Source organism: Protopterus annectens, chromosome 6.part0, assembly GCF_019279795.1.
Source record: "Protopterus annectens isolate FY-2018-M chromosome 6.part0, PAN1.0, whole genome shotgun sequence".
Classification (NCBI taxonomy): Eukaryota; Metazoa; Chordata; order Ceratodontiformes; family Protopteridae; genus Protopterus; species Protopterus annectens.
The window spans coordinates 638131207-638149097 of record NC_056737.1 but is presented as its reverse complement, the minus strand read 5'-3'; the positions used below and the strand labels follow the sequence as shown (position 1 = coordinate 638149097).

General features: G+C 36.6%; 1 protein-coding gene across 1 annotated transcript in view; it reads right to left on the bottom strand.

The window, feature by feature from the left end:
• RTRAF (RNA transcription, translation and transport factor) overlaps window positions 1-17891 on the bottom strand; it is a 558130-nt gene that overhangs the window by 262174 nt on the left and 278065 nt on the right. Inside the window, exons 4-5 of the mRNA XM_044074328.1 lie at window positions 1758-1838; window positions 1236-1324 (exon numbers count right to left, since the gene is read on the bottom strand). Coding sequence (XP_043930263.1) covers window positions 1236-1324; window positions 1758-1838 — 170 coding nt within the window. The remainder of the gene's footprint in view (window positions 1-1235; window positions 1325-1757; window positions 1839-17891) is intronic.

Below are 17891 nucleotides of genomic sequence, written 5' to 3'. Positions count from 1 at the left end.
TTGAAATACAAATATTCTCAGATGTGTAATGTGAATTAAAAGCTCTGAATCACACTCAATATCAGAAAAAATGCAGGATCTTCCACTTATGTGCAAGAAAAGGACAAGTAACGTCCCTTTTTCTTTTCTTGAAAAAAGTCTGTCCAGATATATTGAATTTACGTTCAACCAGTAAATAAGCATTAGACTGTTCAGCGAAACAAATAAAGGAGCATTCCACATCAGTCAGACATAGATGTCTACTGTATGAACAGTAGACTGTTTAAGCTGAGATGCCTGGTTAACCAAAATTCATTCCAGAGATAACCATTATAAGTCCATCTCCAAAGTCAGAAAAAGTGACAGATCCCTAGATTGTAACTGAACAAAAACAAGATCACACCGACACCTTGGGGTTGACATTAAAGTGTGTGTGCGGGGGGTATAAAAGGTGTAATGTCTTCAAATATTTGCCATTTTCTATAACATTCTGCCCCAAAGCAGTTTATTTCAAAAACACCTTAGAAAAAATACACAGAGGTACTGAGGAGCTGAGATGGAAAAAGTCACGTCTCCAAATGGGTGGAAAAACAAAGTCCAGTGTTTCAAGACACAACGTAAATGCTCGGAACATCTTGCCTATCCTTAGACTCAGCTAACTCCATTAATTTTGGTTATCATATAAAATGTTACACAGTAACCATTTTTGTGCTCTTCTATCAATTTTTTTAAAGAATCAGAATTAATACAGTCCAAGTCTTCTGCCTACCACCACCAAGCAGCACAAACAGTGCAGGTGAGCATCATTTGGGTGGTGAAGGTACAGTCTTTATGACAGCACTTACTGCTTACTTTACTGAAGTACATCAAAATGAAAAAAAGTATCACCTTCAGTAGGCAAAGACAAACAACACTACCTAAAAATGCTGAAAGATTAGAACTGAGACTTCAGGTAAATCTAACAAAACTAAACAAAATAAATCACAAACATCTGTCTCTGGCAATATTCAGAAACATGCACATATTCAAAAATCTCTGTAATGCATATTGCTTTCACTTCACAAGCAGTTTATAATTAAGGTTCTTGTTTTCCTGCTGAATATAAACTGCAATTCCTGACTGTCAGATTCATGGTTTGAATTTTTAGAGACAATGCAACACGTGCAGCAGAGGAATCTTTCAATACCATGCCAAAATAATGTACCATACTCAGTGTGCATGAGTACTGCATATCCAAAATGCCTACAATTACTAACCTTAAGCATCATAAGGTAGTCATCATGCCGCTGGATTTGAAGAAGATTTGCCAAAGATAAAATGCCAGCTTTAAAGTCGGGGTTGTTAACTGCAACACAAAAAATGCATACACATTCAGAAACAGTTAGTTGAATAGGCCATTTTCTACACGGTTCTCAATTATTCTAGTACTAAAACATTCAAGAGCTAATATGGAATACTGCCAAATAACTTTAGGAGTATACAAAAAATTATGACCAAAACAACCAAATAATTTTAATACAGCAAGCTCCTATAAAGGAATACTACTAAAAACATCTGCTTATCAGCACTATACATACCCTCTAACTAAAACAAACGTAATCTAAATGATTAGAAATCTAAGCTATTACTGTACAAAAAAGATGGAAACCTTGTGAGCCTTCAAATTAAAAATGGCTCTAAAAATTGCTTTTTAACTGTGTCTATCTGCAGGCAAGAAAGTCAGTGCCGTCTTCATTGAAAATCATATTTCATGTTTGTTACTCTAGGGAATTAATTACCATCAAGGTTGATGAGAGGTTCTGCATTCTTTGTAGCCTTATCACCATCTGTAATTGCAGATGCATTCTTGTACTTCTCAGCTGTTGAAACAAAAACCCAGAGTCAGTGCTTATTCTAACTTTCATTTAAATGCAATTCTACATTCAAGGATCAGCTAATATTTACAGACAAGAAAAAAAGTACACATATACTATTTGATTTAGATAGCTCTAAAACAACATATGTACAGTTACCGCAGAAGGAAGCATCTTTGCATTTTTTCATGGGAAAACAGTCTTACTGGTTTAGATGACTAAATGGTATTAAATTGATAAGGCAAACTGAAAAAAATGATTAGACTGTCTTACCATTCAGACAGAAGAATAAAGAAAAGTACTCAAGCGTTTTTGATCAACAAGGCAGTTTCTGGGGGAAACGGTAACAGATGTATATAGTGCGCCTACAGGGAAGCTGCACATAGGAATTAACTACGAACATTAAACTGATAGTCAAGAAAGCTTATGGAGTTACAAAGATAAATGAAAGGGGGTGGGGCTGGGGGGGTGACTTCATCCACTGCCAGTTCTAAGGCACATCTTGCATGCAGCCCAGGATAGGTGGACTGGCCTAAGGAAATGGGCACTTGAGAAGGTAGCAGAGGGATGGAAAAGGAGCTGAATTTTTTTCTTACTCGTCTCTCCCATGGGGGGGGGGGGGGGGGTCTCAGACTAATCGCTGTCGCAGTTAGATGGGGAGTTTCAATCCATGGTAGGACAGGTAGCATCAGCTCTACATCCTATCTTTACACAGACGAAAGACTAAGGCCATTTACAGACAGAATTACATGGTGCAAGGTCTACTCCAGAAGTTTAATGGGAATGAGATTACTTATTCTCAAAAACAGCAGAGGTGACAGACTTGCAAAGTTATTGAAAATAAATGTACTAGTTAACTCATTAGGAAGCCAGAGATTGTAAAGTTACTGGTAATTCAGGAAAAGTATTTCCCGCCAAGATGGAGCTGGTGGATGAAGTGCGGGGAGTCAATTTTTTTTTTTTTTTAAACAAGAAATATCTTTATTAGATCATCGTATGACAGGCAATCTTATATTTATATAAATGAAAGTAAACCATAACAGCACAATCTCAGCTGTAAATATTACACATTACAAGCCATGCTGACAACTGTAGCTGCAAACATTATACATTTATCACAGAATCATAGAAGTTTACTAGGCTATTGACCTGGAGGTCATTTCAAGCTTAGCCGTTTCGTCTCGATGTAATACCATAGATATACTAGTCAATACCCAGGACTGCATTTAGTAATGACTGCCCATGTCCAGGAGGGTTGAGGGCACTATCCCCAAAGAATTTTCAGTGTTACACAGGTGCCCTGTTTCACACTGTCAGTCAACCACTGCATAGCGCATTCCAATCCTGCCTTCTTTTAAACCTCAATCCTTCTCTGCCCATGTATTGATACCACACGTCCCACTTTTTTCCTATTTAATTTACCCTCACCCTTTTCTAAAGATCCCCATTCCAATTTTGTCTTTGTTAATATCTTCACTACCTCTAGTAAAGTTGGTTTAGACTTTTGACTTCCATTTTCTAGTAATTGCTTTTTTGGGAGCCATGATTAGACTCGGCAAAGCCTCAGCTCAAAAAACTAAATTTCCTTAGTTACACCAATCTGCTCACCCAGCATTTCCGACAGAGCAGTCTGCAGGGAATCTTAAGTCTGCCAGTTCATTCCCTACATTCCCAAAAAATATATTCCCAGTTACCTATTACTTTCCCATCACACTTCCAACATTTACTGTCTACCAAAGTAAAAATTCTTTAGAGTCTTACTTCGGATATAAAAATATCTATGTAAACACTTCCAAGCAAAGATCCTAAATCTTTTAAACTTTGTTGCATATTTGGGAGACGCACATATTTCCCTCACAATTCTTTGTGAATTGCTTATCCAGTCTAATCTTCCCAATACTTTCTAACCTCCTCCGATTCTTACAGTTATCATGCAATATTTTATACGCTCTACTAATTATTCCTTTCTCAATAGCAACTTTTGTTCTAGATTCTACTAAACTCTACCAGTGCTAGTCTTTCATTTAGGACTCCTATTTCTTTCTCTTCGCCTATACTCTTACATCAATCCTTGATAGGGAAGGGAATCTCTAAACTGCAGTCCAAATAAGTTAGTGGCATCTTCCCATCCTATTCCTTTCCTTCTCTGGTTCATTGCTCCCAACACATTGGTTCTTTTGCCAGTTTTCTCCAACAAAAAACAGCCCCCTCTTACCTATTGTCTGTATCCCTAATTGCAGTCATCCCTATTGACAGATTCACCTCTCTCAGTTTCCAGGTTGGCTTAGTTCTTAGAATATTTTCCGCTACTTCATGAATACAATATTCTGTAGGATTGTTATTCTCAAAGGTTTGCATCCAAAACCCCAGTTTCTCCTTGTTTCTATAGCCCTCCCCCCATTTCACCATCATCTCTTCCCACTTTGATTTGCAGTTTTCTGCTTGTGCTATGTATAGGAGCCTTAACTGTGTTGCTGTAAGATACCCCTTCAAATCCAGTAATTCCAATCCACCCTATTCCACTGGACGAATAAGCTTATCCCACTTGACTCTTGCCATCTTCCCTTCCCAGATAAAATCCTTCAGCTCTTTACTAACTGCTACCCACAACTTCTCTCGTTTATAAAAATATGCCTGCCTTGAGTACAAGATTAAAAGGACTAAACATTTTAAACAGCCTGTATCTTACTATCGCTATTCACATAAAAACTTACACATTCTCAGTTTTTGTATTATCTTTAGTCTTATCCCACATATCCTTAGCTGCCACACCAGAAAATCATTTTAACCCATACTCCTAAATACTTCATTTTATCATGTCCTCATAAGTACAGATACTGCTGAAAAAATCTGTATGCGGGTACATAATTTACTACTATTGCCTTTGTTTTAGCTTCATTAATTTTGTATTCCAAAAAGATTTGAGATGTCTCTATGTTCTACAGCACTGTAATGTCCCTTTCTGGTTTTGTCAGGTTTAAAATAATGTCATCTGCAAAGAGACCCAGCTTTTCTTGAGTACTACACTAAATTATATGCTTGAATTTGAGTCCCTTATTTTCCTTGCCAGTGGTTCTAAATACAATGGGGGGAGAGGACACCCCTGCCTGGTTCCTCCACTCAAGCAGAGATCACAGAGGACCCCACCCACTTTCATTTTCACCTCTGATCACTCACATATCCTCCTAATCAAACTTATAAGTTTACCAAGGAATGCAAATGCCTCCATTGTTCTGCTCAAAGTCCCACTGCTTTCTCTACATCAAGACCCAACAGTGTTTTTTTTTTTTTTTTATATAAACATTCTGCTTCCCTCTGGATCAGTTTTTTTTAATGTTATAAAATGTTTGCCTCCCCTCCACAAAAACATCACTGATCCATATCCATCACCTTTGGCATCAATTTTGCCATTCTTTCAGCCATTATAGACAAACATTTTATAATCATGTGTTAATATTGGAATGGTCCTGTATGAAGCTGGGTCTGATGCATCTTTACCCTCTTTAGCAATTACAGCTACGATCACTTTCTTCCAGATGTTGGTACTTCTCTTAAAATGCTATTAAACAAAACCTTCCAGATTTTTTTTTTCAGTTTTTCCCCTCCTAGCTTCCACAGGAACGCAATCTATTCCTGGATGCTTTCCTGCTTGGTTATACATCACCATTTTTTATCTCATCTATTCCTATCATCCTCCTTTACCTCTAACTTCAGCATCCTCTATTCTTCCATAAAAATTTCCATTTGTACCTTTCCTTGATTTCCATACTTCTCTGCTTTATACAGACTTTCACAGAATTTCTGAAATATTTCTAATACTTCTACAGGATCCCCTGTTATCTTCCTTGTTATACACTCTCTAAGCTTATAAAACAAACCAAAATCATGTACCTGACTGTGGCAAATCAAAAACCAAAACTACTAAAAACCACTAGGCTAAAACTGCTTTAGCATATTAAAATTTTTTTTTTCACGCTTTCGTCAATTCAGACTTCTTCAGAAAAACTGTCACAGTGAAAAACACAACCAATAAGATCAAATCAACTTAAACACTTCTTAAAAAGACAATAAGTCAAACTTATTACACAACACAATTTTTTGTTTAAAACATGTTTTCTATATTTCAAAAAGCATTTTATATTAACAATTTATTTCAGGATATTTACCAGTCCCCAATTCTAATTGCCATATTGCTTTTCTCTGTTCTAATACGTTCTTAAAGTCACCTCTCTATAATAACCCAACACTTGTAATAAAACAGAAAATAAAAACTTTTTATAATGGGCACATTCAATAATGTCTATAAAGGGCATTTCTCTTCTCTTTAATTTTAATACTGTAGAGATGCTCTTTAATTCGATCTTGCAACATTTTTGTTATCCCTACATAAAAAGTACTGCAACCCGAACATATACTAATATAAAACACCCCAATAGTCATATAACTAAACCTACCTAATACTGGTAATATATGGGATAATTTATCTAAATGGATGAAAGTTCCTTCTAAAATAAAGCGACATGTTTTACATTCACTACATTTATACAACCCTTTATATTTACTTGTAAATAAACTTTTTTTTCCATATTATCCTTCTGTGTTTTCATACTTATACTGTTCTTGTAACAAAACTAGGTGCTTTGCCCACTACTTATATATAATTCTTTATTACCCTCTAGAATGCCTCAATTATTCTTAATGATACAGCACAGCTGTCTACTGTCATATCCAAATTGCAAAACACTTCCTTTCAACATAATTGCGTCTCTCTAATTACAAAAGTCTCCTTGAGAATAGGTGGGAATTCAGCATTTCTTTTAATTGTGATCTCACTGGAAGAAGATTCTTAATTTTATCAAGAATCTCCTGTTTGCAACCCCGGACCAAAACAAATTTTGTTATAAATTCTCTATCTTCTCTAAAATTTCATATCATTAGATGTCATTCTGCTTGCTGGAATGAACTGTCCTCTGGGGATATTTTTTCATAAACAAAAGAGGATTGCTCCTATAGTGTAGATAGTTATTAGTAAAAGTATTTTCTATAAACTGACCAAATTCATAATTCCATTCTAAAAAGTGATATCTAAAAAGTTCACTATATTACCTACTCCTCCTACAATGAACTTCAAAAATTCACATTCTTTGTTAATCAATTCAAGTACAATCATCCTCAGTACCTTCTATTAAAAAAAAAAAACAAAAATTAATCACAAACCAATTAAAATATACATTCACTCTCGTGTCCACTATTATTCAGGGTTACCTGTTCCCAACAACCCATAACACTGGCAAAAGAAGGGGCTGCAGAGGACCCCATCGCAACTTTCTTATACTTGTAAAATTTATTACAAAAAAACAAAATTGTCTAATAAAATTTCCAACATTGTACAATAGAAACGAATACTTGCACTAGATAATTTAATAAACTTGTGCAAATACGCTCTTACATACTCGACTCCCAAATCATGAGGAATGGAAGTAAACAGAGAACAAACATCTATGGTACACATACTGTTCAAATCAGGGCTGTAATTATACTTGGAATTAAAAATTCTAAATTGATACAAAAATTACCAGGAATCTTTAAAATAAGATTTTAACTCCCGACATACAGGATTAAGAACAGCATCAATAACTAAAGAAATCCCTTCTGTTATATAATTAGGTGCTGACACTACAGGTCTAAAAAAAAAAGGGGGGGGGGGTGACTTGGTTCTTTATGAATTTTACGAATTTCAAATAAAATTCCAACTTTCGAACACTCAATACTGCAAAACTTACATAATCCTTGATCTAGAAAAACGCCTATAAAACTTGGTCCATTAACACCACCCCCCTTTGTCAGCTTTCATAACTTTTAATTCTTTATTTTCTGTTAGCTCTTAATGTTTTTCTTTCACTAGAATTCAAATTAAAAAAAATGGCCTTCACTTTTATTTAATAACGTTCTAAAATTTCTTTCACACACCGTCTCATAGACTTTCAAGGTGTGTACTAACGTAGGATTATATACAGAGGGTTCATCTATTGGTTTCTTTTCTCATTGCCCACAGTTTAGTTTGAATATGGAACAATTGATTTTTGTACGCTGCTCATCGTTTTTAACAGGACTTGGAAAACATTTTGTTCCATGGAACCTGGTGTAGAATGAACCATCCAACAACTCGTCCCTCGCTCTACTAGCTATTGGGGCTTAGATAAACCAATGCTTATAAAACAAACCAAAATCACGTACCTGACAGGGGCAAATCGAAAACCAAACCTACTAAAAACCACTAAGCTAAAAGCGAGGAACTAAAACTGGTTTAGAATATTAAAACATATTACATGCTTTCGTTAATTCAGACCATCAGAAAAATTTCCACAGTGAAAAAAGTACAGTTTTGTACCTACCATAAATGTAGATGTTCGAGTGCTAATACAGCTGCAGTCATAACAGATGGGTTCTCCTGCCGTCAGGCGGGTCCTCGGTCGGCCGAATTCCAAAGTCTAGGTCCGGCGTCGGTTGTCGCCGCTTCTTCCCTGACGTCAGCGCGACAGGGGTATAAAGGAACCAGCCGACGCCATTTTCTTCAGTTTTTCTTGCCCCAGATGTCAGGTGCCCCCAGAAGGAAGGCAATACATAAATTTGTGTAATAATGCAGTGCAATATAATCAAAATACAGTAGTTGCAAGCAAATACATCATAAATGAATACCCCAATCAGGTTGTATGAGGATGTGTTTGCCTATAGGCCTGTCCCAAGAGGGGAAGGAGGGAGGGAAACCTGGACTGCAGTTGTATTAGCACTCGAACATCTACATTTATGGTAGGTACAAAACTGTACTATGTTCATCGTGCATACAGCTGCAGTCATAACAGATGGGTAGAATCCCAAAGCTAAGAAAGGGGTGGTAGGTACTAGGTGGAACTAGGAGGAGCCAAAATGCCCTGCAAGACTGCAGTGGCAAAGCCTGCTCTAGATTTGGAGTATAATGGTAGGTTGTAGTGCTTGGAGAAGGTATGCACAGAACTCCAAGTGGCTGCTTCCAAAATATCCTTGGTAGGAACTCCTCTGAGGAAGGCTGCAGAGGTGGCGGTGGCCCTGATGGAATGAGCTCTAATGCCCGTAGGTACAGTTTTACCATGAAAGGAATAGCAAAAGCGTATGCAGTGGGCTATCCATTTTGAGATTGTCTGTTTGGAAATTGGCTTTCCTTGAGCTCCTACCGCATAGGACACAAAGAGCTGTTCTGATTTTCTGAAAGGCTTTGTTCTGTCCAAATAATAACGTAGTTGTCTGTGGATGTCCAAGGAATGTAGTAATCTCTCCCCTTTGTTTTGAGGATTAGGATAAAAAGTAGGTAAATGTATGGCCTGATTTAAAGCTACCCTGGATACCACTTTAGGCATAAAGGACGGGTTGGTTCGTAAGGAAACTCTGTCCTGATGGAAGATGATAAAAGGCTGGACAGCCATGAGAGCCTGTAGTTCTGAAACTCTATGAGCTGAGGTGATAGCCAGAAGGAAAGCTGTTTTCCAGGACAAATATTGCAAATCTGATGAGGCAGCTGGCTCAAAGGGAGGCAAGATCAATTTTTCATGAATGAAATTAAGATCCCAAGCAGGTATTGGTTGTTTCCTTGGAGGTCTTAAATTCTTAGCCCCTCTGAGGAACTGTCTTAAGAGAGGATGAGAGAATAAAGGTGGATCAGTGTTGTATTCTGCAGAAATGGCTGATGCATGGATTTTGATGGAGGAGAATGAAAGTCCACTGCTTAGCAGTTCATCCAAATATTGTAGTATTTGAGGTAAATTCAGTTTTCCAGGATCCTGGCCCTTTTTCTCATTCCAGACACAAAAATGTTTCCATTTTGCGGAGTAAGCTTTTCTAGTTGATGGCCTTCTGGCCTCCAAAATGACATCCTGCACCTCCTTGGAGAGTAGGGCCTATTGTGATGCTAAGGAATCTTCCATGCAGCTAGATTGAGTGTTTTTAGCTGGCTATGAAGAGTTTTGAAGCTGTGCTGAGTTAGAAGAAGATGCATTAGAGGCAGGGTCCATGGTGGGGAATGCGTCAGGCTCCTCAGAAGTGGGTACCAGTGTTGCCTTGGCCAGTCCGGAGCAATGAGAATCATCTTTGGTCTGTCTGCTCTGGTTTTCAATAGAACTTTGGGCAGTAGAGGAAGAGGTGGGAAGGCATAAACTGTCATTGATGTCCAACTGAAAGAGAGAGCGTCCACTCTCCAGGCCTTTGGATGGAAAATCCTTGAGCAGAATTTTGTCAATTGATGATTTTTGTGGTAGGCAAAGAGATCTATGTCTGGCCTTCCCCATTCTTGGATTATTTCTGTAAAAACTTTTGGATGCAATTTCCATTTGTGTGGATCTGTCATATTCCTGCTTAGGTTGTCTGCCAGCGTGTTTTCCTTGCCTGGCAAGTACTGTGCTTGTAGTTCCATTTGTAAGTCCATGGCCATGTTCCAAAGTGACATGGCCAGTCTGCATAGGGGGTAAGAATGTGTTCCTCCCCGTTTGTTTATGTACCACATAACTGTGGTGTTGTCCGTTCTTATCAATACTTGACCTGGTTGTAGAAGGTCCTTGAAAGCTGTAATAGCATTTATTACTGTTAGCATTTCTTTTTGATTGATGTGAAGGTGCTTTTCTTTTTGGGACCATTTGCCCTGAATGCACCGATCTGTCATGTGCGCCTCCCAGGCGTAGTCCGAGGCGTCTGTTGTGATGACTTGATTTGTTTGAGGCTTGCTGAATGGAAGACCTGTGTTTGTTTGACATGCTTGAGCCCACCACAGAAATTTCTTTTGCAGACATGGAATTAGTGGTATTATTGTTTCCAAACTGTGGCTGTGTTGAGACCATATGTTTTTCAGGTACCATTGCAGTTTCCTCATATGCAGCTTTGCACATGGGATTAGTAAGATGCAAGATGCCATGAATCCCAGAGCCTGCAGGATTTTCCTTGCAGTCAGCCTGGTGCAATTTGCTAGTGTTCTGAAGTATTGAATTAGTTGCCCCTGCTTCTCTGGCGTGAGGTAGGACATCTGGGTGTTTGTGTCCAAATTGGCACCCAGGAAAATTATCTTCCGAGAGGGTATTAGCCTTGATTTCTTTTTGTTGACTGTGTATCCCAGAGAGTTCAACAACATTATTACATAAGCCAGATGTTTCAGAAGAATGTGCTTGCTGTCCGCTTGGATCAGGCAGTCGTCCAAATAGGGGTATATTTGTATCCAAAATCACAAAAACGTAACTCTTGAAATGCAGGACACTGTATTCGGTACAATAAAGGCCGTCTTTAAACTTTACCAGGACTCAAATAATCCAAACCGATGCAAAGTAGTCACAAACAAGGTATATTTATTACAAAAGCCCACAGGCTAAAAATAAAACAAAGCGATACACGAAACATGTAGTTCACCAATACTGATTTAGCGCTTTCATCTCCTATTCAGGAGACTTCTTCAAAATCAATGTATCTTAACAAATTTCATAATTTATACATTTTTAAAAACTTTTCAAGAACTTATTAGGCTGTGTAATTGGCTGGCATTTAATTACTTCCTAAATTGAGGTTTCAAGTTTAAAGGTAGAATGTCCACATAAATGCAAAGGACTTGGATATACATAAAGGGGACAACATAATTAATTTGATGCTCATTTCTTGTCTCAATCTATTAAAAATAAGTACATACATATAATCAAATATGTATATATTAAATATAAATAAATATATACATATATAAATATTATATATAAATATCAATAAATATCATTAAAAAGATGTTGATTAAAAATAATGTTGAATAAAATCTAATGTATATAATGTGTAACCATGAATATATATACGTTAAACTGGTACCTACTCATACAAATATGAAAATATAAAAATATATACAAGTATAAAAAATTATAAAAATGTATATATACTCCAGTAATAATTGTTGATATTTGTACTAGTTATTGTTGTTATAATTGTTATTATTAATATTATTAATTCACCCATGTTTCTTTGGATCAGCTGCAAGTAGTTTTAATGCGGGGGTGATGGAAATATGGTCATTGAGGCCTTTGCCATAACATGCATCAAGTCTCAACTGCCAAATCATCTCACGAAATTCCAATAATGTTTCCCAATCACCCCCTCTTTCTGGATATGCTACTTCTTCTATAACCCAGAATTTATAATTAGCCTCCTTACATGTTAATGCATGTCTATACAGTGCATTATTTACACAATGTCTGTTGATATCTCTGATGTGTTCATAGATTCTGGTCCTAAGGTGGCGTTCCGTTTTACCTATATAGTAACTCCAACAAGTTTTACAGAAGGCCACATAAACTACTCCTTTTGAGTAGCAACTATTGTATTTCCTTCCCCTTAAAGTAATTCCTATACTGGGGATACTAACTTCTTTACAACCAGCAATATAAGTACATTGAGCACATCTCCCACATTTGAAAGTTCCTAGTTTATTACATGTCCCTCCTACTTTACTATTGTTATTTTCAATAATATTCTTAATATTTTTACTCCTCCTATAACTATATTTTATTTAACTCTGAAATACATTGGTATATCTGTGTTACTAGATTCCTGCCTACTGAATGATCTTCTTCTCCTATTTTGATTAGTGTCCATCAAAGTATCATCTTTATTCAACAGAGGGACATATTTACTACCCCTTCCTAACTGGACATATTTCTTAATTGGTTTAATAAATTCTGATGGATATCCCCTTTCCAAAAACATTTTTTCAACATTATTAATTTCATTCAAAAATTCATTGGTATCCGAGATCATTCTAGCCATTCTAATCATTTGTCCTTTGACTATATTCTTTTTTAGTTGGTAGGGATGATCACTATCAAAATGCAGATATGAGTTAGAATAATGTTCTTTTCTATAAATATTAGATTTGTAACATTTATTCTGATAATCTTTTTCTAATTTAACATCTAAATAATGTGTCGTATCTTCCCCGGTTTGGTATGTAAACTGTAGGAAACTGGTAGTATTGTTGATATATTCTATAAACGTACTAATACTATCATAGGAACCATTCCACAAAACAAAAATATCATCTAGGAAATGAAAATATTTAATATATTGGCTAAATTCTGAACTAAAAACATACTCTCTCTCCCAACAAAGCATGATAATGTTGGCATATATTGGGGCGCATGCTGACCCCATTGCAATCCCTTCTTTTTGGTGATAATAATCCCCTTGAAAATATACATAATTATATTTGAGAACTAATTCCATATCTTCAAGGACCAATCTATACTCATCCGCTGTTAAAAAATCTGTCTCTGTCAACATCTTTTCAAACCACATTAAACCCTCCATCTGTGGGATGACTGAGAAAAGATCCCTTACATCAATAGTAATAAAGATAAAATCATCCATAAAAGGACTCTGTCCAATTTTATACAAAAAGTCCCATGAATCAATTAAAATGTGTTTATATTTATTATATAATTTCTTTAATTTAGTGTCCACATATATCGCTAATGGTTGTGTCTTAGAACCTTGCGAAGAAACAATTGGCCTCAAAGGTGGATCACATAGGGACTTATGAATTTTTGGGATACCGAAGATAACAGGTATGACAGGTTTGGGTACTTTCAAAAATTGATATAATTCTTTATCAATCAACCCTTGTAATAAATTATCCTCCAATATCAAATCTATTTTATTGTAAGAAATGTTTATCTCATTCTTGGAAACAAGTTCATATTTATTCTCCTTGTCCAGAATATCCATCATCCTTCTAGTATAATCCCATTTGTCCAGGATTACAACTCCTCCACCCTTGTCGGGTTTCATAACCCTGATTCTTTCATTATAACTTAGTTCATTTAATAGTTCCATTTCATTTTTAGTTAAATTGTTGTCAGACGTATGTTCCTTCTTGTAATCCTTCCTAATTCTATTGACCACACATTTCTCAAAGTTCATAATTTCGTAATGAAGAGGAGGGTTATATGTGCTTAACCTTTTTAAACTATTTTCCTTAAATTGTGAATGTTTTCCCTTGTACAAATGTTTGAAATTAAGTTTACGGGTGAAAATATTTATATCCAATAATATATTTTCAATCCTGGGTTTTTTGTAGGCACAAAAGAGAACCCTTTTGTAAATAAATTAAAATAAATTTCAGTAATAACAATATCTGTAGTTAAAAATATTAAAATTATTGGATGTATTGATAATACTATCCTGTCGATTTTCTCCTGTAACTTCCGTTATAATTTGTTCAACATTTAAGTATGAGATATCAGTTTCCCTTATCTGTATGTCCTCCCCATATATCTGGTATTCCTGTTCTCCGTGACTTGCGCATATGAGGGTTGCTGGATCCGATTCCGTATTCTCTCGGACCTCCTCGGCTCTTCCATTTCTAAAGGGATACCATCCCCTATATCACTATCTCTATAATTCTCCTCAAAATGTGATTCAATATTATACAAATTCAATCCACTATTATTTGAGTTCTGTCTACCATCCCAGCCTTTTCCACCATTTTGATATTTATTATTTCTATAGCTGTTATGGTATTGTCCCACATTATATCCTTTATCTTTTTTAACTTCACCAAAATAGGCAAAGCCCCTCTCATATGCATCCAAGTCTCTTTTCCAATTTCCTTAATTTCCTGTTCATATTAATATTAATGTTGCAATCAATGTCATGAAGCACCCTGTGATACATATTTTTATACTCATCTATTGAAAATAAAAGATCATTACAAATCTCATTATACAATTTATCTACCTCTTTCTTAGTATCTTCCATAATCTCAGTGTTATGCTTTATCATAACTTTAATAATAGCCAGCCCACAGTCATTTAATATGTCACATATAGCTTTAAAAAACATTTTATCATCAGTACAATTGTTTGGAAACTTACTTAGTCTCAAGCCTTTCGGTACAATTTTGTCTTTAACACATTTATCAAAATACCAATTTTCAACAGCCAAGGTTTTGTATCTCAGTAACAAACTTTTAAATGTCTTGCATTTGTCCTTGTATGTCAGGCTACCCGTCGAAACATTCTTCTTAGCTTTAGTGTGAGCATTGAGCGACTGGTTTAGCCATGTGTTAAAGTCCATGTCCTGGTAGAAATCTGGTATATTGTCTTTGTTGCCCCTCCGGGTATGTCTAAAGTCTGTTCCACCATTCGGTTCTGTTTGCAAGTTATCTCTACCAGTCTCGCCACCACGCTTACTTTTTTTGGCGTCTGACGCCATCACATTCGCGCCTGCCTCACTTGGGCTACTCTGCGCACATGGAATCTCGTTGCCGGATCCAGGTGGAGAATTCTCTGTTTGTGAATGGGTTTGAATAACCCTGATTAATTCGCTAAGCAGGGAACTGTTATCCATCTATGAAAGACTCCTCGTGACCGAACCAGCAACCGAAAAAAACAACTTGTAACCAAAATCACAAAAACGTAACTCTTGAAATGCAGGACACTGTACTCGGTACAATAAAGGCTGTCTTTAAACTTTACCAGGACTCAAATAATCCAAACCGATGCAAAGTCATCACAAACAAGGTATATTTATTACAAAAGCCCACAGGTTAAAAATAAAACAAAGCAATACACGAAACATGTAGTTCACTAATACTGATTTAGCGCTTTCATCTCCTATTCAGGAGACTTCTTCAGAATCAATGTAACTTAAATTTCATAATTTATACATTTTCAAAAACTTTTCAAGAACTTACTAAGCTGTGTAATTGGCTGGCATTTAATTACCTCCTAAATTGAGGTTTCAAGTTTAAAGGTAGAATGTCCACATAAATGCAAAGGACTTGGATATACATAAAGGGCACAACATAACAATTAATTTGTTGCTCGTTTCTTGTCTCAATCTATTAAAAATATGTACATACATATAATCAAATATGTATATATTAAATATAAATAAATATATACATATATAAATATTATATATATAAATATCAATAAATATCATTAAAAAGATGTTGATTAAAAATAATATTGAATAAAATCTAACGTATATAATGTGTAACCATGAATATATATATGTTAAACTGGTACCCACTCATACAAATATGAAAATATAAAAATATATACAAGTATAAAAAATTATAAAAATGTTAAAATTTATATATACTCCAGTAATAATTGTTGATATTTGTACTAGTTATTGTTGTTATAATTGTTATTATTATTAATATTATTAATTCACCCATGTTTCTTTGGATCAGCTGCAAGTAGTTTTAATGCGGGGGTGATGGAAATATGGTCATTGAGGCCTTTGCCATAACATGCATCAAGTCTCAACTGCCAAATCATCTATATCATCATATATTTGTATCCCTTGAAGTCTGCAGTAGGCAATTACTGATGCCAGGCATTTCGTGAATACTCTGGGCACAGTAGATAAGCCAAAGGGCAATGCAGAGAATTGATAATGGGTTGAACCTGCAAGAAATATGAGGTACCTTCTGCAATTTTGTCTGATTGGGACATGCAGGTATGCCTCCTTGAGGTCCAATGTTACCAGCCAAGACACCTTGCCCAGCATGGGAAGAAGTTGCTGTGGAGTGAGCATCTTGAATTTTGGTACGAGTAGAAATGTGTTTAGGATGGATAGGTCCAAAATAGGTCTCCAATCTTTTCCCTTCCTTGGCACCAGAAATAGCCTGGAATAAAAACCTTGACCTTGTTCATGCGTAGGTACCTCTTGAATAGCTTTCATGTTTATGAGATCTGTAATTTGCCTTTGTGCCTCTGCCCTTTGATTGTGTGGCAGGTTTGGCATGCCTCTCATTTTTGGAAGGGTGTGAAAATGGAATTTGTAGCCTCTGTTTATAATGTCCAGGATCCATTTGTCCTTTGTGACAATATGCCAGTTTTTTGAAAATAATGCCAACTTTCCTCCTAAGGGGGCTGCCATTTGAGACTTGGTTGGCATGCAAAGGGGAAAGTCATTGGGTTTGTTTTCTGAAAGATTGCGAGTTATCCTCACCACCTCTTTGTGTAGGAGCTTGCCATTGTCTGCCTCTAAACGATCCTTGGGATTGTCCTCTGCCCCTGGGCGCCTGTATCTGCCTCTCTGGGATCTGTCCGTGGCAGGAAAGGACCAGTTTTTGGAAGGCCAATTTCTACTAAAACGTGGGGGTTGTACCTGTAGAAATTCTTTCACAGTTTGCATTGATTTAGCCTTTTCCTCCATTTTCCTTAATACCTCCTCAGCATTAGCACCAAATAGTACATCCTTTTGAAGAGAGGCATCTAGTAATTTAGCTTTGACATGATCAAGCAAGGCTTGTTCCTTGAGCCAGGCATGCCTGCGTATGACTGATCCTGTAACAGCGGCTCTACATGAAGCCTCTAGAGCATCAAAACCACATTGTAAGGTATGCTTCCCCACTTGTTCTGCACTATGCATCAAATCCTGCAACTCCTTCAAGTCTGGTTGTTCAGGTTGTGACATTTTACTTTTCAATTGTGATGATAAAAACTGTTGGTATTTTAGCATATGAAACTGACAGTTTAAGGCCCTCATGGATAAGGTAGCAGAGGTATATACCTTTTTTCCCCACCTTTCTAAGGATCTGGATTTTTAGCAATGGAGGCCTTAACTCCCTTGGGCCCCTGTGAGATGGTTTCTGGGTCAGCAGCATGGCTTTTGTATAGAAATTGGTGCGAGTCAGGAACCCTGTAGTACCTGTCAGGCTTAACTGGAGCTGGAGGTAGAGAGTCCGGGTTAAGGCAGGCCTCCGAGTAAACATCATCCAGGATGTCCAAGACAGGAGGTATAGCCAAAGGCCTGTGCTGAGGTAGCAAGAGAAATTCCCTGAGCCTTTTCTTGGAATCCGAATAATCTTGGCCTTCCCAGTGGAAGTGTTCCCTTAAGGTATGCAAAGTTTCCCCAAATGAGTAATCCTCAGGGGGGATACAGAAGGGATGGATTCCTCCGCATCAGAGTCTTCAAAAGGGGAGTAAGAATGTTCATGATCATCAGAGTGCTCTGAAATAATGGAGCCCTGATCAGAGGAGGGGGAATCTTCCT